The following is a 21,462-nucleotide window of genomic DNA, read 5'->3' on the forward strand; positions in this document are numbered from 1 at the left end:
GTCAGAGATTACCACCGCGATCGATTTACTGCCAAAACTGCCGTGTTCTTGCTGAACTAAATCCTGACGGAGCATCTGCATTTAAAGAATGACAAATGGCTCTGCGCGGTATTGTTCCACGCTGCCAGCCTAAACATTTTCACAAGCTATATTTGGGGGGGGGGGAGTAATTCAGTGAGAGGGTGAGGCAGTGAAGCAGTTCTCACTTTTCCTAATCATGGAGCACACATCTATAGATTTCTGCAAAGACTTTCCAAACAGCTGGACACACAGTCACCTGGAGACCCTGACGTCCATGCGCCTCTGGAATCAAACCCAAACAATGCTGATTGCTGCCTTTTCTCCTCAGGTGACAGAAACGGCGTAATGTGACATCAGTTACGAACCCTTTTTTTTTATTTATTGTTGAAATCAGCCAACCATCCTGCTCTGCTGTTGTTGGACAGGAAATACAGCGCAGCGCCAACACCAGGCCAGGAGGAAGTCTGCTTTCATTCCCCCATTCCTTAACCTTTTCCTCATTTCACGTCTCAACAGAACGTCCTCTCAATGATTCACTTAATACTTGAAGGTTTCATGTAAAAAAAAAAAAAAAACTGTGCCTACATCTCCAGTGGCAGTGTGGAATGCCTCATGCTTTATTTCCCAGATTAACAACTTCACCCCTCATCAAGCGCAGTGTAAACACGGCTCTTGTAGACCCACAGTCCCCTGGCCTCCTCCTCCTCCTCCCCCTGCTGCCCCTTCAGTTTGTTTTTTCTTGGTCCCCTCGTATGTTTGGCAGTGTAAGCCTTTAACTGGGCACAGCGAGTGCACAGAGATGAAGCTGGTGCTTGTGTCATTGCACAAAAACCCCCCTCCCCTCCCCTCCCCTCCGAACCCCGAACCCCTGAGCAAACACTCAGCTCCGTGGGCCTCCCGCTGCAGGTTGAAATTAATGAATGTTTCCCATTTGTATGAGTCCCGGTTAAAGCAGAAAAATTATCGTGAAAAATGACTTTATATATTCATTATACCAATCACTGTTTATTTTCTAATTAGCAATATAGTCACACAGGCTGCTGCAGTCACTTAAAGGGCTACTTTGACATTGTTATGTCTCGGTAAAAACTCTGCCTGGAGTATTCGTTTCATTCCGGGATCATTGTTCCACACGGACCGTTTTAGCAGACGCTCACACCCGTAAAAGGCAGAAAACATCCAAAGTGTGGGACCATTTTACGCTTAAACAAGAAGCCAATGGAACCACTGTAAACTACAACTGTCGTACCACAAAAACAGCACGTCCTCAATGATTCAGCATCTGAGCTAGAAGCATCCTGTTCCTAACGCTTCCAGCACACGCTAACGTAAACATTGATGTTAGCGGATTTAATGTCGCTTACTAGGGCTACAGCTATCGAATATTTTTGTAATAGAGTATTCTACCGATTATTCCCCGAATAATCGAGTAATTGGATAAAACATTTTTTTTCAAAACAATAAATAATAATGTTGCGTCCTCGATTAATTCAAAAATAATTGGTGGAATACTCGGTTACAAAAATATTCGGTAGCTGCACCCCTAGTTATGTCTGTACCATGCATGCGTTATAAGAACCACACTAAAAATGGCGGCCGTTCAAATATATATAAGCTCAAAAATGTTCGACTCCTGGGTAATTTTCTGGGTACAACAGCCAATAGATTCTGCACAGTAGTGTTACTTCACTCATGCCTGTGGTTACGACTGCAGAGCCAACCACATTTGGCTTTACAGTCATTGAGAAAAGAAGGGTTTTTGGGGGCTTTTTCCTGGCTTTTGGAAACATTTTGCAAAGTTTAAAACATTGTGGCTTTAACATGAAAAAAATATAAAGAGTAATAATAATGGTAAAAGTGTTTATGTCTTGAGCAGGCACCTCTTTACAAAAGTTGTATAAAATGAGGAATATAAAATTTTTGGGGGCCAAAGGGGGATTTTTTTTGTTGCAGTATCACAAATGGCCACTGGAAACAATGTGCCGCAGCACCTGAGTACAGGAAATATGTAAAAAGCTACTTAAATTAGCTTAATTCTGTATAAAATAATGGCTAAAGCTCTGTTCTGCAGTTGGTTAACTTGGATAAGTAAAAAAAAAGTAAGTGGAAAATCTGTTCATTATTTTCTTGATTAATCAAGTAATAATTTGGTCGATAAAGAGTAATTTAAAGGTAAATGGAAATAATGATGCTGTTCTTAAAGTGTCTTTTTTTGTCTACAAACCAAAATGGACAAAATTAATTTTTTATGATTTCTTTGTTACATGGAACAAAGAAACCACATAATATTCACATTCAAGAAGCTGAACAATCAGAAAACCTGTTTTAATTCTTAAAGAAAAAAGCCCTAAAAGTTTATGTTTGCGATTTTAGTACTGTGGTTGCTTCTTAATTATGTGTAAAATTTTGGAAGGTCATACAACAAACAGAGTTTATTCTACAGATTATTTTATATATATATACATATTATTGCTCAATAGCAGTTTACAGTAGCAGTCAAAACACTGTCACCGCAATATGATGTCACCATTTGAGTTTTATTGTTAGTTCTGTTACGCAATCTAAGTTTAATTGCACTTGCAGTTTCTTCTTTTTCATTTTTATGTAAACAACATGGAATAAATCCAATCCCTATAACTTTCACCATCTCAGCACAGAAATTAAAAATAGAGCGAGAACACAAAAGAGTACGACCTTTTTTTTTTCTTCAAACTTAACGAGCATCTCGTTATGTTAATGAAGCTCTATAAATTCCCGAGTAAAAGTACTAAGTCCAGCCTCTACACGACCACTTCAAGCTCATTTCAAATAACTCTGGTTATTGGTGCATATAACACACGCAGAGCTAATAGGGGAGGCTGGGCTCCCACTTCAAACACAGGCTTTATGGTAAATGTTTGGCACAACTTGCACACACACACACATACAGAGAGAGAAGAAAATTTCTCACATTCAACTTTGCAAAATCCTCCCAGCTAACATCGTACATGGACTTTGAAGTGCGTGCCACTCGTCCATTATTATAGGAAACATTATTCCGGCAGCGTTTGCCGGGAACGTTTTGCCAAAAAGCTCCGTGTTGGGGAAGAGAATCTGAAGAGCACACACGCACACCCACTCATACACGAACGCATGCATGAAACATTCCCACACATTTTTTGGATGTATACACTCGAAACAATACTGTAATTAATCAACTTTTTCATGCCTTCCACAGCAGGACCCTAATAAAGAACCCTATGGTCATTATGGGTGGAGTGAAGTGGTGTAATTTGATTGAGGTTTTTCGTTCTGGTCCCAGGCCCAGTTCTCCATCTGTGATGGTCTGGAAGGGAAAACACACCCCGCACTAATGTGAATGAATTCTCACTAGGGGTTTAGAGCGAGATTGCTTTTTATTGTATGGAATATGGAGAGTCAGCACAGGACGAGCCAGCCCAGACATACTGTAGTCATTTGAAAGCTGATATTCGTATTGTAATGCCGCTGCTTTGGTAAATCACCCATGTTTGCACTCTCAAATCACAAGTTGTTTTACTTCTAGTCTAATTTAGCTTGATGTTTTGTGCTCTTCTTTCTTGTTCCCCCCCCCCCCCCCCCCCCCCCCCCCCTCACCTCATAGCATGTGATTGCCACCCGGTCGGAGCAGCGGGGAAGACGTGTAACCAGACGACGGGCCAATGCCCCTGCAAAGACGGAGTGACAGGAATCACCTGTAACCGCTGCGCGAAGGGCTACCAGCAGAGCCGCTCTCCCATCGCTCCCTGCATCAGTAAGGCCAACGTCTGTCAAACTATGCACACAACTGTCAGTCATAACAGCGGTTTTTAAATTACTGAACGACAGCTAGCAGCTGAATATACAAGCTTAAAACCAACAAAAAAGTTGGGCTGCCGAGTTCCTCGTGTTGCTGTTCTTAAAAGCCGTGTTTCCATCATGGCACAGTTCATTACAGTTTGGTACAGTACGGTGCGGTTTGGAACGGTAAAGCTCGCATTTGGAGTGAGAACAATATCTTTATCAGCGAGATATGCAGCGTTGTACCTAACAACGACATTGAACGCGACAACAAAGGAGGAATCCAGCAGCTTGTTTGTTTTTATGCTAGGTTTGTGGATGTTTGTGTCAAGACATCAAGCTTTTCACATGGGAGTGATGCTTTTCTGTTGCCCAATCAGCTGACTGTCATGGGTCTAGCTCCACCCATACCGTACCATTAACATAACGATTGGGGTCAGTTATTTTGGTGCCATTTATTCCGAATGGAAGCAGCAAAAAATACGTACTGTACCGAACCGAGCCGTTCTTCTCAGTGGAAACACACTCGTTTAAATCCACGTGTGACATTTTTTTTCAAACACTATTTTCCGGCCTGATTGCTAAACATCCAGTATGTAAAATTAGTGAGACTTAGGGCTGTCACTTGTTTTATTAAACATTTTTGTTACCTTATTAAAAGTTCTGCTAGTGTCAGAGCATAGAGCACTTAGAAGAGAGTGATGAAATAAACACTCTGTGAAAGGGAAATCACTGACAACAGGAATAAGCTCCAACAGCTTTTAACTAAAACGTAATCATGTTACACAGTTTCTACGATGAAACACAGAAGTAATAGCTTCATGACTAATATTTTTTGCCAGAAATGCGAGTGCGTCAACCTGACCGGGATGGAGCGTGGCTCTCTTTTTATTCACAATATTCCCTGCTGATGAGAACACACTCACACACTCAGAGCGCACAGATGTCACCGACACAGACATATTCATGAGGCAGCTAACAGAGAGGTATCTCCCCTCATGTAGGCTTGTATCGCCACGGTGCTGCTGTCACAGCTGCTGCTGCTGCTGCTGCATTTGACAAAGTCACTCAGTTTGTACAGATGGGGGAAGTCTCCGTCATATGATATAGTCGGGAAACCTTATGAGCGCAGTCTGCGTGAAGATGTCATTTCAGGTTGAGCGTGAACTTTACACCCAGGTTCAAAATAATATTGACTTTTGAATTAAAAAGCGACAGCCAGAGTGAGAATGCAGAGGGCAACAAATGATCTTGTCGCCCCCTCCCTTTCGTCAGGGGAAAAGGATGTCCTCATCAACAAGCATGATGAGTTGTCCTTCAAGCTAATGAGTTTCCCAGAGATTTACACGTTATGGACAATGTTACAATACAATAAAATCATACTATACAGTGTATAAACTCTTTCTGAATTAAGAAATTGAGTGATTACTCCACATATTTAGCTTTTTTTTTTGCCCTTATTTAAGAAGGAGAATAAAGGAGTTTGTCCTCAAGAGATTTAATGATCAGATACCAAACTCAAAAGTTCAGGCTTATCACACATTTTACTCTAAATAAATTGCTCTTTCATTTACTTTCATATCTCTTGAATGAAAGTAAATGGTTCAACATGACAAATATAGTCAGTCCAATGACCATCAGCATTAAAGCAAGATCATTAACCAATGGCCAATGGTTTGAATTCATGCGTAAAAGTTCATCAAAGTTTAATTTGATGCAAAACAAAAACAATGCGAGTAAAGAAATCCACTAATTGCATGAGATTCCTATAAAATGAATTGATTGCAGCCAGGTATGTTGCCAAATTTGCTCAGCCAAACCCTGCAGGACACAGCGATAGAAACCCCCGATAATTACAGCAGGACAAGACCTGAAAAGGACAGGACATGTGGTTACATGGCATGAATTCACAGCTCACACTTGTGTTGTGTTATTTTTATACCCCCCGTTCCATTATTTTGGATAGCTGTTTGGCTGTGTAAACCAGAGCCTGGATAAACAGACCATCACTGCTTGCCTAACATGGCCTTGTGTGCCTCCGACGCCGTTAACGGCCCGTCTCACAATAAATCCCCCGAATGAGTCCAAGGGAATGATGGCTGATATGTTTATTGGCTGTATCTGCCGCGTGCAGATTCCAGGCCCTCGGCAATAAACGCCAGCAAGCTCACGGAAAACAGAGATGGGTTGCTATAGTAGCTGCTTTTGCTATAGGAGCGTCGAGGAGGAGGAGGCTGGCACCAAAAGATAAGATACAAGTCTGGGAGATCATGCGTACACGGACGATTGTCCACTACGGAAATGGACACTGTTGGTCTCTGTGGACCTAGAATCACAGTGATGCGTTTGGACAGAATCCACATTCAGAGTACGTTTACTACTAAAAACTATGTTCATAGAAGAGTCAGACTCAAAGTGGACTGGACATTTAATAAGACAAGAGCAACAAAAACATGGCAAATCAGGCCAGTAAAAGAATTTTAGACTGACAAAGAGACTGATATTAAAAAAATTAATATTTTAAAGTTCATGGATCGTACGAAGACTTGAAAAAAAACCTCACTGGAAACTGCAGAGTGACATATTTCCACTAGGGGCTGCAACAGTAATTTGATTAAACTATTATTAATTTCTAACTAAATGAATCGTTAACTATTTTGATAATCAATTAATCCGATTGACACTTGTTTTAATTATTGAAAAAAAGTGTCAATCGGATTAATTGATTATCAAAATAGTTAACGATTCATTTTTTCAATAATTAAAACAAGCTCTAACTTTTCAGCTTCTAAAAATGTGAATATTTTCTGGTTTCTTTGCTCCATTTAAAGGTGCCATATGTAAGAATGTGGCCAAAAACGATAACTACATTCAAATTCAAAATATCGAGGTCTTTCAGGTTTCGTTTTCTGACATAACTGGCAACCCGTGGTTGCTCGGCAGCTGAGACTCTGACTGCAATGATTGGTAGACGGCGGTAGGTGGCGCCACATGCCAAAACATGATTTCAAAACATAAACATGATTTGCAGTCTGCAAAATATTTTTTTTAAATGCAAATATTTTGGCTGCACTGTTGTTGTTGGTGAGTTCAGTTTGTTATATGAACATTATTCCTGAGTCTCTGTGACAGAGGGTTTTATGGCCAGTTGCTTTAGATTTATAACATAATGCACCTTTAACAAAGAAATCATTAAAATGTAATAATTTTGATTTGTGGGCAATTCGAGAACATCATCATTTCCATGTTTGGTAAACACCGATCAACATTTTCAGACATTTTATGGACCAATAAGGGAGAAAATCATGAAAATAATCATTCGTTGCAGCCACACAAAGTAGAGGAAGCATACCGAGACAAGGACAGAAGCCTCTGTGAATAGCTTACAAAAAAACTTTAACTGCAGCAGGATTTCTCACATTTAGTCGGAAAGGTAACAAAAGTCAAGTGAAAAATTGAGGAAATTGTGTTTTTTTTTTTTTTATACATATACTATTTATCTGAATATCTGGTTTCTCATGTTTTTATAGTAGAATACGGAGTATGTGTGACATCTTCCTCACTGCCAGCTCTGACTTTAACAACCCTGTCGTCTTTGGCTCTTTCACACTCACACGCACGCACACAGTCGGAAGGACAGGACATTAATAACACACTCACTTACGTGCAGGACATTTTTTTGTCACATCTGCGTTTCAAAATCAACTGTTATTAATAAGATGTTCTATTAAATCCATTCCCGAATGTTGTTTTGTCATAGACACTTGGAGATTATGTGTTTAATTCAGCTCTATTTTCCTCATAGATTGAAGAATATGATATCATGAAAAGGTGAAATATGTTCTTCTCTTTTATTACAGAGATCCCAGTTGCGTCTCCCACAGCAACTTACACCAGCTACGAGGAGCCATCAGGTGAGTAAAACAGTCATACACTACTGTTCAAAAGTTTGGGGTCACTTGGAAATGTTCTTATTTTTGAAGGAAAATTACTTTTTTTTTTTACAATGAATATATCATTAATTGAAGACCAAGAACCCTTTTAAAACCCTTTATTCAGGAAAGGGCTTTTAAAGGGTTCTCTGGATAGTTCTTACAGGTAGAACCTCAGCCATTGTAGAAGGACCCTTTTGGAACCCTTATTTCTAAGAGTGTAGAAAACCCTTGAAAACCCTTGTGCAATGATGTTAGCACAGCTGAAAACAGTTTTGCTGGTTCTTTGACAAAAGGGCAAAATTATTATTTTGAATAAAAATCATTATTTGTAATCTTAGTCAATGTCTTGACTATATTTTCTATTCATTTTGCAACTCTTTTGATGAATAGAAGTGTGACTTTTAATGGAAAACACACAACAAAAATGTTGTGTGTTTTCCATTAAAAGTCCATATAGGTGACCCCAAACTTTTGAACGGTAGTGTATCTCTTTCTTTCTCACACACTCACATCTTTCTATCTTCGAACACTCGCACGTTTATCCATTTATTCATTTTATCACCCGTCAACTAAACACTTGAGTGAGCTCCGACTGCTGCTGATGGAAACTCCAGATTATTTTGCCAGCGCTCCCCGTGGCCTCGTTGGCCTGTATTCCCAGCCTCCCCAGGGTCGCAGCCCTAATCTGATTACATGCTTCATTTGCACCAGTTTGTATTTCAATCAAGGCTCGCTCTGCTCCAGCAGGGAAGCCCTGTCTGACCCCATTGTTCCACAGTCTCAACATCACACTGCTGGCATTAGAGGATGTGCCACAGCCACAACTTTTACCTGCAGGTTTTATGTTACTTGTATTGTTAAGCTGTTGACTTTTTAATAAATCGTGTTACCAGGCAGAAGCAAACAGGAGAAAACCTGTCACCTAAACTGTTAATTAACTGATTTAAAGCGCACTGGCTGGAGTGAATAGGCTGAATCACTTCAGATCATCGATCAGAGTCTGACGAGAGTGGCGCCACTGACTTTAAGATCTTTGTTGTGAGTCCCACTTTCTACTATAGTGACCGCCGAGGCTGTGAGGAGTTTTGGACTCCGGTCAGAAACTACACAGACACCACCCTCCAAATTAGGAACAGTGTGGTCCCTAGGGACCCCGCAGAATGATTGTGGCACTGCTGTGGGTGGACACACAAAGGGGGTGTTTGTCCTCACAGCGGGGGTTTGGACCTTAATGGGAGCTGTGGGTGTAGTGGCCCACGGCAGCGATTGCGCTCGGGGACTAATGGGCAACGTCAGCTATCAAAGGGAGGTGCGATGAAGGCCCCCGAGGTCCAGTACGAGATAAAGAGGGCTCCCGCCCTCACCACTTCATTTACATGGAAATCAGGCGTGCTCGATATGGACTCGTCAAATTCATTTACTTTGGGATTTCCTCTTTTATTATTTTCTCCCCGCCACCGCCAGCACAGAAAGCGGACCCGGCATTCCAGCAGAAAACGCTTTCTCCACATACATGAATTTGATCCTCGTCCCACGTCCCAAAACGCTCCTTTTTTTTTTTTTGAGAGGGAGGAGAGGGGCGTTTTTTTCTTTCTCCATCATTACCCAGGCAACCTCATTCACACAGAGTATAATGGGGAAGAAAGGGGAAGACTGGACAGAGGGCTGGAAGAAATAATGAAGTTTGTCCATATTCAGGCGAGCTGAAAGGTCCCCTCTCTCTCTAAACTGCCCCCCTCCTTTCTCTTCAGACTGCCCAACCCAGCTTTCCCACCCCCCTAAAAAAAGAGCACAAGGCTTATTGCTCCAGGAGAGGTAGAGCGGCAACACTCGGAGATTATCTGGTTCCAATTTGTGTCAGTCAGACGAAAACGGAGGGAACAAATGATTTCAATTTTTGGTTTTGGCCTCAGCAGCTCCCTCATTACAAAAAGGTACCTGGCGCGGTGACAACGCGACAGCAACGGCCATCGATAAAGCCCTTTGGCGCGCTAACCCAGGTACATGTACACTGGTGTAAGTGGGAAAACCAGAAAAGACATTAATCATGAGTATGTGAGCTTCTTTCCGGGCGGGGGGATGGAAGCACTGGAAGGGCTGGAGTACTCGCTTTCTCACCTCATGTGGCTGAGATGCTATGGTCCGGGTCACACTTTCCACATTATGTGTCCGCAGAGAGCCACTTTGCATTTCCGCAAGCTCATACACTATGACCGCAGAGTTGTTCTCACTAAAACAATGATCCACATCAGGGTAGCGTTCCAACACTCAGTCCATTCCGGTAAATTTGTACCCTGGAGTTCGTCCGTCCTTTTTTTGTACACTACCGTTCAAAAGTTTGGGGTCACTTATAAATGTCCTTATTTTTTAAGAAAAATCACTTTATTTTTCAATGAATATAACATTAAAATACACTCTATACATTGTTAATGTGGTAAATTACTATTCTAGCTACAAAGGTCTGTATTTAATGGAATATGTACATAGGTGTACAACATTGCGTGAGTAAAGTGAGTCGGCTGCAAATACAGAAGAAGAACAGCCAACAAAAAATTTCAGGATTGAATTCTACTGCACAAAAAACAGTTTTTCGGCACTGCTGGTGTATACACACAAATGCTCCCTTTGTCAGGTCTGATAGTATTGCTGGACAGAGTCACTTAGAAATGTTCTTATTTTTTAAGGAAAAACACTTTTTTTACAATGAATATAACATTAAATTAACCAGAAATAGACTCTTTATGTCATTAATGTGGTAATCGACTATTCTAGCTGCAAACGTCTGGTTTTTAATGGAATATGTACATAGGTGTATAGAGGCCCATTTCCAGTGTTCTAATGGTACATTGTGTTTGCTAATGGCGTTAGAAGGCTATTGGATGATTAGAAAACCCTTGAAAACCCTTGTGCAATGATGTTAGCACAGCTGAAAACAGTTTTGCTGGTTCTTTGACGAAAGGGCAAAATTATTTGAATAAAAATCAATATTTCTAATCTTGTCAATGACTTGACTATATTTTCTACTCATTTTGCAACTCTTTTGAGGTGACCCCAAACTTTTGAACGGTAGTGTATGTCCTCGTATTCTCTGAGCGCCGAGTTGTAAATGTGTGTCTACTTGCGATGGTTAGAGTCTTCTTTGTTGTTGGAAAGTGTTTCAGGCGGAGCATGTGAACACCTCCATTTTGAGTCGCCGCACAGGACTCAAAATGGAGGTGCTCGCATAATTCGTCCCTGTGGACCATTACAGAAATTCCGATATTTACGCCACCCTAGTGGACATCTGCGGACGCATAGACGTGGAAAGTATGACCCGAGCCTTAAGGTCCCTGCCTAATTTTTGGTAGGTCACCCCTTGCTAATTTCACCCCGTGACCTCCTGTTGTGCGGCGGTGACCTCCGTCACTCTCAGAGAACGAACAATGCATGCCAGGACACTGACGAGGGAGCACGGCGCAGCGGAAAAGAGGCGTATCGTCGAAAATGTGTGTTGACAGACACAGGAGGATCTGTGTCAGCCTTAAGCCAGTTCCCGTTGGCGCTCGAAGGCATCTTTAAGACCCCGCAGGCATGAATAGTGTAATGCAAGGGGACCTCTTAGGAAGCTCATCCAGCTGGAATCTGGTCTGATGATGATGTTATGAAGACACACAGGATGAGATTTGCCATCTAACACTTTCTTTCCCTCTCCCCCCCTTGTTTTTTTTTTTTTAACTCCAGATTGCGACTCACACTGTAAAGCATCCAAGGGAAAGATGAAGATCACCATGAAGAAGTACTGTAAAAAGGACTATGGTGAGTAAGTCAAGTATGGCAGCTGTCGGCAAGAGGTCAAATGCCTTATATAGAGATTTTATATCATTTACAGATATGTCATTTTATTGTGCACCCATATAACATAACAGAAACACAAAGGCCTCAATTGCTGGGGACAAATACTGCCAGATTTGTTCATTTGATCTTTAAGTTCAGTCCTGCTCCTGGAAGTTTTGAATTATTAGTCTGTTTTTGACTTGTAAACAGAGTAATTATTTAAATCCAAATTAATGTTGATAAGACCCACTGGTTTTAAAAGCTGCAGCAGTCAGGATTGCAAGAAAAACTGTTGATTTTTTTTAGTCCTTAAATGACCCGCTCTCTCTATCCTGAGCCCCTACAGCCAGACGAGCACGGACAGACTGACTTGTTTCATACGCAACAGAGGAGCTGATATAATCTCAGTCTCTATAGCATAGGCAATGCTGAAATAACTATCTTTCCACCAAATTGACAATGGGAGTGCAATGTCTTTCTAAACTGCCCTGTGATTGGTCAATTTCTACACAAGTCTGCTAATAGTTTGCTCTCATGCCATTGAGTCACATTATTATCAAAGCTATACTCACGCTGCTATAACATGAAATAAGAGTTCAACCATAAGAGGAAAGAAATGTGTGACGATCAGCGTAAATATTTACGACACAGGCTAACAAATAAAAGTATTGTTTCATACATTGTGCAAACAATGAAATTTGTTGCTCACCTTAATATATACATACATATATATATAATATATATATATCAAAAATATAATATATATTATTATTATTATTATTATTATGATTATTATTATTATTATTAATAATAATAATAATAATAATATATTTTATATTTCATGCTAATACCAGATATATATTATAACAAAATTGCGCTAATGCAGCTAATGTTGGTTCCATGATCCAGAAAGTTAAAAACTAAGTAAGTATGTAGTCCCACTGGATTATTTGTGCATTTTTTCATTAAACAATTATATAGAGAGCCAAGAAAAAAGAGACAAAACCTGAGTTTGATATATTTTACTGTCCTACTTTAGTAAATGTGGCAACAGGTTTAATTTGAACCGTGTTTATGTATCATATACAGACATTATTTACTGTTTAATTTACCTTCAGTCATCCCAATTATTAAATCACACCCTGAATGAACGCAGTCATTTTTCTCCTAAAAAACTAGAAGCATTTCATGCAGAATTAATGTCTCAGTTGTACCCACTGAGCAGCACACGGTTATCTTTTTGGATTTGTATGCACCTCTCAACCCTTGCGCTTGCTTCCCCTGCCCCTGCAGCAGCAACCTCTTCTCCAGACTAGTTATAAAAGATTCAAAGTGTAGACGTCTGTGAACTTTGGAGGACTTGTAGAAGACTTTCAGCACTGTAGATGCAGTGGAATACGAACACACTGCAGGGGGAATGTTCTGTCCACCCCCTATCAGTCTGGACTCAGGTATTTGGCAAGAGCTTCACGCATTTAAGAGCAAATTCGAAACAGAGAAAAAAGGTCAAAAACACACATTTAGCAATCGAATTGTGTTCTACACACCAAGTGATGAAGCTGAGATAACTAGGATTAAAAAAAGGGATGTTTAGGTGATACAACTAATAACCAAAAACCAGACGAAGAGGATAAGATGCTGCAGTACTACACTGTGCAGCTACACCTGGCAAACAATCCACTCCACTCTTTGGGTTTTCTGCACCATTAATCTCTGCAATATAAAGGTTTATCTGTTAATAGTGGATTTTAACATAAGTAAACCACAAAATACTGCAGAATGAGTGAGTGAGCCTCTTCATACATTATAATTTTTTTTCCCTTACAAAATATGAAGCTGTGTCATTGGTAACATCAGTGCACTGGTTTAAAGTCTATAAACCTATGTACATATTCCATTAAAAACCAGACCTTTGCAGCTAGAATAGTCTACCACATTAACAATGAATATAGTGTATTTATGATTCATTTAATGTTATATTCATTGTAAAAAAAGTGATTTTCCTTCAAAAATAAGGACATTTCTAAGTGACTCTGTCCAGCAATACTATCAGACCTGACATAGGAAGCATTTGTGTGTATACACCAGCAGTGCCGAAAAACAGTTTTTTGTGCAGTAGAATTCAATCCTGAAATGTAAAAAAAATTGTGATTTTCCTTCAAAAATAAGGGCATTTCTAAGTGACCCCAAACCTTTGAACGGTGTATTGTTGTGTAACTGGAATGCAGCATTCAGTGTGGTGGTGGTGGTGGCTTTAAGATTAAAAATACAGGCAGCAGTTGTAAATCTTTGCGTTAACCAGCAGCGATAAAAGGTTCATCATGATTTGGTCTGCCACGAGTTGTCGCTCACGCTTTAGGAAAATGTCATCAACATCATGTATTTAATTCCCCTTCACAGTTGAGTCGACAGTAATTCAGGCCATTTCTTTCTGCCATTATTCATATTTCCACTGACTAAAATCTTAATCATCAGCGCTGAGACAGACAGACATTACATCCATAATTCAGTCGGGGCTGATTCACGCACAGTGGGCGGTTCCTGTTTGTTTTCCTCAAAATAAAACTGTCTGGAAGCAGACGATGATCCTGCCTGGGCCAGGACGGCACAGACATCAGTGCTCCGCATACTCTCCCCTCTTTGCCTTCCGTCTAATTCATTTCTCAGGCCTGTCGCATCGCTTTTGTGGGGCCTCAAAGTCTCCCCTCTGTTCATCTGGGGGCCACAACCCTGATGTGCGAGGGGTCACGGGAAGGGGGCCCCTCTGTTTAAACACAGTTGTGCGGCTCTGCCGGCACCCGGCATTCCTCGGGGCACAAACAGGTGGTAAATTAGGCAGACGGTGACGGATTGCAGCCCCCCCCGGGGAGAGAAAGAAATATGTTTTGTTTATTCAATTTTTGTTTTTCATCACCGCTGTAGCTACGGCGACGGCGGACACAAAGGGATTATATTCGTGCCTGAGACCCTCCTCTGCACACACGTACCCCCCTGCTACCCTCTCCCTGTCACCGGGCGGACAATGAATCAAAGCGCCGCGTGTTTACCGATGCTCCGGGGTAGTGCTCAAAGGCAGGGCTGCCCCCGAGCCTCACTGGCCACCCCTCTGTGCTCACCCAAGGAGAGCAGGTCCACCCCCGATCATTCACTTAGCTGATAACCAGAGGGGACACTGGGGCCTCAGTGTGGTAATTAAGCAAGCTCTAATTTCATTAGCTCGTGCTTGTTGGTGGCATGCAGTGTCAAGCCGCAGCACACTGTCCACAGAAGATGGGAAGCTTGGCTGTGAGTTAGTTGGCAGCCATTGTATGGATGGGTGCAGGATCACCTTACACTTCTTCTTCTTCTCCTTCTTTCACCAAAACAGTGCGCACTATTTCGTAACAGATGGTTTGACCCCAGACTCTCCCATTTCTCTCTGGTGTCTATTTAGCTCCAACCAAGTGGCAGCAAGTGTGTATATGCAGATCTTTCTCCGTGTGTGTGTTTAAATACTCCAAGTACACACTGAGAACACACTCGAGAGAGAGAGCGAGAGAAAAGAGAGGCAGACACTGACGCTGACACTGTGCCTGAGTCTCCTCAGCCCCGGAGAGCAGAGAGCTATCTCCTCTGGATTCTCACGCTGCAGAGTTGGATGGAGCTCTGGGAGCAGAACCCGGGTAGCTCATGAGGTCGGAAACACATCCTGATTTCTCCTGGAACTTTTTCTGTGGCTGGGAAGACAAATAGTGACCACCCCCCCCCCCCCTCTCCCCTCCACTCCCTCCTCAACCCCCCTCTCCTCACACACCCTTTATGTGTCTGGATGAAGGAGAGGGTCTGAGATGAATGGCAGAGGCTGTGAGAGCTCGCTCTACTCAGACCAACAAACCTTCTTTCTTCTGGAAATTGTGTGCAATTTGCTCACGCCATGCATTGACACACATACTCAAACACCCCGCTCCTCCAGCTCCCTCTTCATTCTTGGCAGTAAAAAAAAAAACAGGGGTGGGGGGGTGGGGTGGATGACTGATGAACAGTGAAAGTGATCATGTTCAGCCAGAAATGCAAAGAAAGGGATATCTTACCAAGATATCAAGAGAGCGTGAGGGGAAAAGAGTATTTTCAGCAGGATATATATACATTTATATATATATATATGTATATGTATATAAAAAAAAACTGTAACTTAAATATAAGTATGCCCTTTACGTTAGTTCTCACAATCCTGATTCAGTTCTACGGGACTCTCTGTTTTTCTCTCAGTATAGTAGTGTTGCCAACACAGATGGAGGCGACCGCAACATTGCTCTAGTAAAGCCAGAACATGGAAAGCTTCGGAAGTGAAGTCTACTGCTCAAAAAAAGTTATGGCTCTAGAATTGTCAAAAAAAAGTTCAATAAGTGAGTTATTTTCTGCTCCTTTCACTTTCGATATCTGGCGGTTATTCAACCGTTTAGGGATTACGGTAGTGAGAAGCTGACGTCTTGCCTGTGACTGGACGGTCGTTTGGTGGAAGTACAAAGCTCTTTTTCTCTGCTTTCTGATATCCAACCATCCATCTTCTACCACTTTATCCTCCACATGAGGGTCATGGGGGGTTGCTGTGCCAATCTCATCTGAAAGGCGGAGTCAACTCGAACGCCAGTCAATAAGTTTTTCAATTTTCTAGATATCACAAACGGTCTAGGAGTTACGGTAATGACAAGTACGCAATGCCAAATCCTGTCCACACAATGGTATCAGAAGGGTTAACCCCACCCGCCCCTGCGCTGCCACTGTATACACACAAATGCTCCCCTAATCAGGTCTGATGGACTGTTTTCAGTTAAAGGATGCAGCATGAAAATAAAGTTACATATTCTTTGTTCATTAAGACCAAACAGAGGCCAAATAATAACAAAAATCACCAAACGTTACTTATTACAGCTTTATAAGATAAATGGGTAATTATAAGATTTGTCCCATTTCGAGTGTTTCTGCATCATTTAATCCAGGCTTATCCAGATTAGATTAATTCTCACACTTGAATGTGACCCCCCCCCCCCCCCCCCTCCTGAAAGTTAATGGCACATTCCAAACCAAACCCATGGGGTAAAACACTTCACTTTAAGCACAGATTAGCTGTTTTGCCTCTTGTTCCAGTCATTGTGGTGAGGTAATCGCGGCTTGGTTGGACAGCGAGTCCAAGCAGGAGAGCTTCTGCAGAGGAAGCTTTACTCATTTCCTGATATTAAAATATCTCGCTACAAGTGGCGTTCCAATAGTTACCAGGTTTAGCATGATTCAGGCCCCAAAAGTCGTCAGTGTTCAGATGTTCACACTCCAGATGACTGCACGATCAACCAACTTCAGAAGTTATATTGTTAGCAGATGTGTGAAAAAAACACCTTTCTGTTGGTCATTTATTTTTGAGGAAAAAAAAATGAAAATATAACTGCTCGGGGGCATCCGAAGGAAAAATGTTTCTCTGACCTTCACAGAGAAAATGTGCTTTCAGATGATTCTCCATCAGAACAGCATTTGTGCTCACACAGCTGAGTGCTATGACAACGGTTGCTCTAATAGGGAATAATGCTTAGGTGCAAAACAAGGGAAGGTCATAGATCGGAGATGAAGGGAGAATTTTCTTTTTTTGTTCACGTTCAACACAGAAAATTTTATTGGACATTTTTTACGAAGCCGAATAAATGTGTTGGCAACCGTCTGAGGCTGATTCTCAATCTGGTCTGATGGACGATGAAAGTGCTGTGCATTATTATCCACACAGTCGTATTCCAAACATGCTCATTTGCACTTATTTTAAAACAATTTTTAAACTGGTTTCATGCCGCCACGTCAATTCACACAAGCTGAACATTTTAATTGTTCCATTACTTTATCGCCAAACTATTTTGTTATTATTACTTTTGCCATTGATTGTTGATTAAGGCCATCAGTATTTCGACATTCAGCATTCCTACACTGCTACACAGGAAGTGATTTGTTTTACATCAAAACAGATGGAGGCAACAACAGCAACGACTCTGCTATTAAAGCCTTTGGAGTGTGACCGAAAACACAAAGAAATATTTACTTAAAGTGAATTCTACTACTTAATTCACTGCTTTGACCCATTAAACTCTTTATATTCATTAAAAGCTTTCTATTTCCTATAAAAAGAACATTACAATAATTAAACATTAGCACTTTACAATCATCCAATGTCACTGGCACTTTATTAACAGCTGTATTTATATGTGTATGTATATATGTGTGTAACTCCCTATGTTTTTGTTTCCCTAAATATATAAAAATGTGTATCCCTTATAAGAATCAACCTGCCAAGGGACTACGGGCAGAAATTAGCCTCAGGCTACAACATGGCATATTTACATTTTAATGTTTATTAATGTGGATTGTCCCTTTCCTTAAATAATAATTAGTGCTGGGCACATTAACACATTAACGGCGGTTAATGGTGTCAACGTTAGCACGTGTGACGTCATGTTTACGTGCTGTGGCACCGGAGTCCAGGCACCGTTTACCAGTTAGCTCTGTTAGCTCCGTTAGCGCGCCTACAGTCGAACTGGAGCGGTCTGCGCTACAAATAACCAGCGTATACCTGTGTCCTGCGTATATGTGCCTTTGTTTTTAAAATTTAGCGTTACTTTCAAGACTCATTTTAACAATCGGGAGTCAAGTAAATATGACTTCTATTTCTGGTCAGTCGTTACGGACGTACCCAGCACTAATAATAATAAAAAATAGTTAAAGAAACCCTGCTGTAGAGCAGTTTGATGGGGGACAAAAGATAAAAACACCCCTGCGCTGCTGCTGTATACACACCGATGCTCCCTCAGCGCAGTCTGATAGTATTGCTGATAGAGCCTTTTTTTTGATGAAGGACAGTTGACATTACATTGTCTCTGTTCATGAAGGCTAACCCGACAGGCAGAATAATAAAAAATAAAAAAGTTACATACTGCAGCTTTAACGTTTTGTATTAAAACTAATTATCAACTATTTTCAGCCTCATCACCATGCATCTGTTGCCCTTGGTGGTCAGTTTAACAATTTACTTCTCTGATCACATGCCAGCACACAGTCACAGCACGCAGCGTTCACATACTGAATAATAATTTGGCCACATACTGAATATATGAGCCTTCTCCGAGGAGCAGAGGGTATAATACACATAGATTTTTTATGGTGCGAGTCAGTCGTTCATAAAAGTGATTTAACTCCGGCTTTTCCCCCTCCTCTCCTCCACCAGCTGTTCAAGTGCACGTTCTAAAGGGAGACAAAGCGGGCGAGTGGTGGAAGTTCACCGTCAACATCATCTCTGTCTACAAACAAGGTGAGAACCGCATCCGCCGCGGCGACCAGCTGCTGTGGGTGCGCGCCAAAGACGTGGCCTGCAAGTGCCCCAAGATCAAGCCCGGGAGGAAGTACCTGCTCCTGGGCACGGACGACGACTCCCCCGGGCAGAGCGGCGTGGTGGCCGACAAGGGGAGCCTGCTCATCCCGTGGAAGGACCTGTGGGGCCGCCGGCTGAGGAAGTTTCAACAGCGCGACAAGAGGGGGAAGTGCTAAAAGTAGCAGGAGATGAGAGAAGGAAAGAGAATGAGGGAAGAGAGGTGAAGGCAAAACAATACCTCTACTGGGATGAAATGCAAGGAAGAGGAGAGGATAGATGAATGAATATAAAAAAAAAAAAAGAAAAAAGAAAATCAATAAACTGGAAGAATAAAAGATAAAGACACACAGGTGAAAAGTAGGAGAGATGGGGAATGACTGAGTGCTGCTGCTCTGAGTTGGAGCAAAGAGATTAGATTTGTTTTTTTCTAGGAACTTTTGTGAAGGAGCTCATTCTACAGTTGTTCAATTTCTGTTTGTCTTTCAAGGTTTGTTTTGTCCTTAATTTGCAGAGTTTGCACCTAATGTTACAGAAATGTCCCTTCCTTACTATTTTACTTGTTTTTTTCTTTGTTGTTGTAAAGTCCCCCTCAGAGTAATGAATCTACTGTATCGACCTTGTGTGGCTTCAGAGCATCTACTCCACCATAGCACTGCAGGACTCCACTCGTGTATGATAAGTTCCTCTTGCAGCCTGCCAAACGTTGAAGAAACTTTATTTTCACCAGCTGAAAGTGAAACATTGTGAAAGTGTTTGTAACTGTGGTCAAAGAGTGCCATTTTACCATGAGAGCCCCCTCCCCCCCCCCATGCTCGTACGAGTGTTACCTCAGTGTTGTGGGAACAAAAACTGCCATCCTATGAATCCTCTCCTTATTCTGTATAATGATCTATTTACATGCAAGTCTTTTGTTGGGCGCTTATCCGTGTATCGGCAGTGTGACGTGGCTGTGACCTCTGCAATATAAAGTAACCATACGTGCATACATAGACATTATTTTTGAGTAGACGGTGCCGTAGCATCAACTAGACGTATAGAGTAGACATGTCAACCATGCACTTATTTTTACTAGTCAAAAAGTTTTTAGAACATATGAGATATGTTCAATGATAGAGTGGCATCCAAAAAGAAAAAAAAATAACCTCATACTGTGTTATATCATGCAAAAAAAGAAAGAAGCTGTACAGTTCAAAACCCCTGCTTTTCTTTAATGATGAGTGTTGTGTACAGGCTGATGCATCTTAGTGGACAGTAAAGGCCTTAACATACTTTATTCTGTGTCTGCTGAGAGTAACGCACATCGAGTTCCATTCACGCTGTTCAAATCAGGGCTGCACAATATCAGGAAAACACGCAATGTAGGTATTGGGACGGCGATATGACTTGTGATAGATAAAGAAACTAGTGCTGGGCGCATTAACAACAGTTAACAGCGTCAACGTTAATGCACATTAACATATGCCGTGTTTCCATGACAACTGACCAGAAAAAGACACGGGTGAATGTGACTCCCGATTGTTAAAGTCTCTAAAGTTACACTAAACTTTAAAAACAGAGGCAAACATACGCAGTACGCAGGTACGCTGGTTATTTGTAGTGCTGCTCTTTTGTTTAATAGACCGCTCCATTTTGACTGTAGGCGCCCTAACTACGCTAAAGGAGCCAACGCAGCTAACGGAGCTAACTGGTAAACGGTGCCTGGACTCCGGTGCCGCGACACGTAAACATGGCGTTACACACGTCTTTTTCCGTTAAAATGCCCAGCGCGAAAAGAAACACTTTAAACTGTATTGTATAGCTGTTTTAGTCTATATAAATGAGTTCACACAATGCTGATTAAGCCCCATCAGCTTCACACGACTCTCTCTCCATCTTGGTAAAGCAGTGCTACACACAGGAAGTGATTCTTCTTGTGTCAAGACGGATGGAAAGCGACAGGAACACTGCGCTAGTGGAGTCAGACGGCTGCAAACGGGTCGGAGTAAGACTGAAAAAGCAAAGAAGTGTCCAAGAAAAGTCTAAAACACACCCCCTTGCGCTGCCACTCCCTGATAGTATTGCTTGACAGAGCACATGTTGAAATGGAGGACACAGCACACAAACATCAACAACAAAAATAAATCACCAAAAGTTACGCACTGCAGCTTTTAATGTACGCGGTTAATCTCCTAGTTAACACAGTCCCACAGTCAGTAAAACTTATTAATATTATTATTAAAAATTATTTACTACTTCTAAATACAAATCTGGAAACAAATTTTAACTTCAAGCAGTCTTTATGTTATGCATATATCTTCCGTGGTGTATATCGAACATGCCGATCATGCAACGATGGTATGTTGTTTTCAGTATATTGTGCAGCCCTAATCCAAAGCAGTCGGACATTGCACACAGGAAGGAGTACCTCGTCCCACATTCAATTCCACTCCATTCCAGTAGGGGCAGAGCACCATGGACAGAGGAGTTCTTCCCCCAACTTCATTTGTTTGTTATCTTGTTTGTTAATCGTCAAAC

The 21,462-nt window shown here is 41.5% G+C and overlaps 1 protein-coding gene across 1 annotated transcript in view; it reads left to right on the plus strand.

Moving 5' to 3' along the window:
• Nucleotides 1-19,124, plus strand: part of ntn1b (netrin 1b) — a gene marked incomplete at both ends in the record, with an annotated part of 56,750 nt that extends 37,626 nt beyond the window's left edge. Inside the window, 4 exons of the mRNA XM_083896126.1 lie at nt 3,644-3,793; nt 7,680-7,733; nt 11,475-11,549; nt 18,805-19,124. Of these exons, the coding sequence (XP_083752252.1) occupies nt 3,644-3,793; nt 7,680-7,733; nt 11,475-11,549; nt 18,805-19,124 (599 nt within the window). The remainder of the gene's footprint in view (nt 1-3,643; nt 3,794-7,679; nt 7,734-11,474; nt 11,550-18,804) is intronic.
• Between the last annotated feature and the right edge of the window lie 2,338 nt (nt 19,125-21,462).

The sequence above is a fragment of the Microchirus variegatus genome, assembly GCF_963457635.1.
Source record: "Microchirus variegatus genome assembly, chromosome: 10".
Taxonomy (NCBI): domain Eukaryota; kingdom Metazoa; phylum Chordata; class Actinopteri; order Pleuronectiformes; family Soleidae; genus Microchirus; species Microchirus variegatus.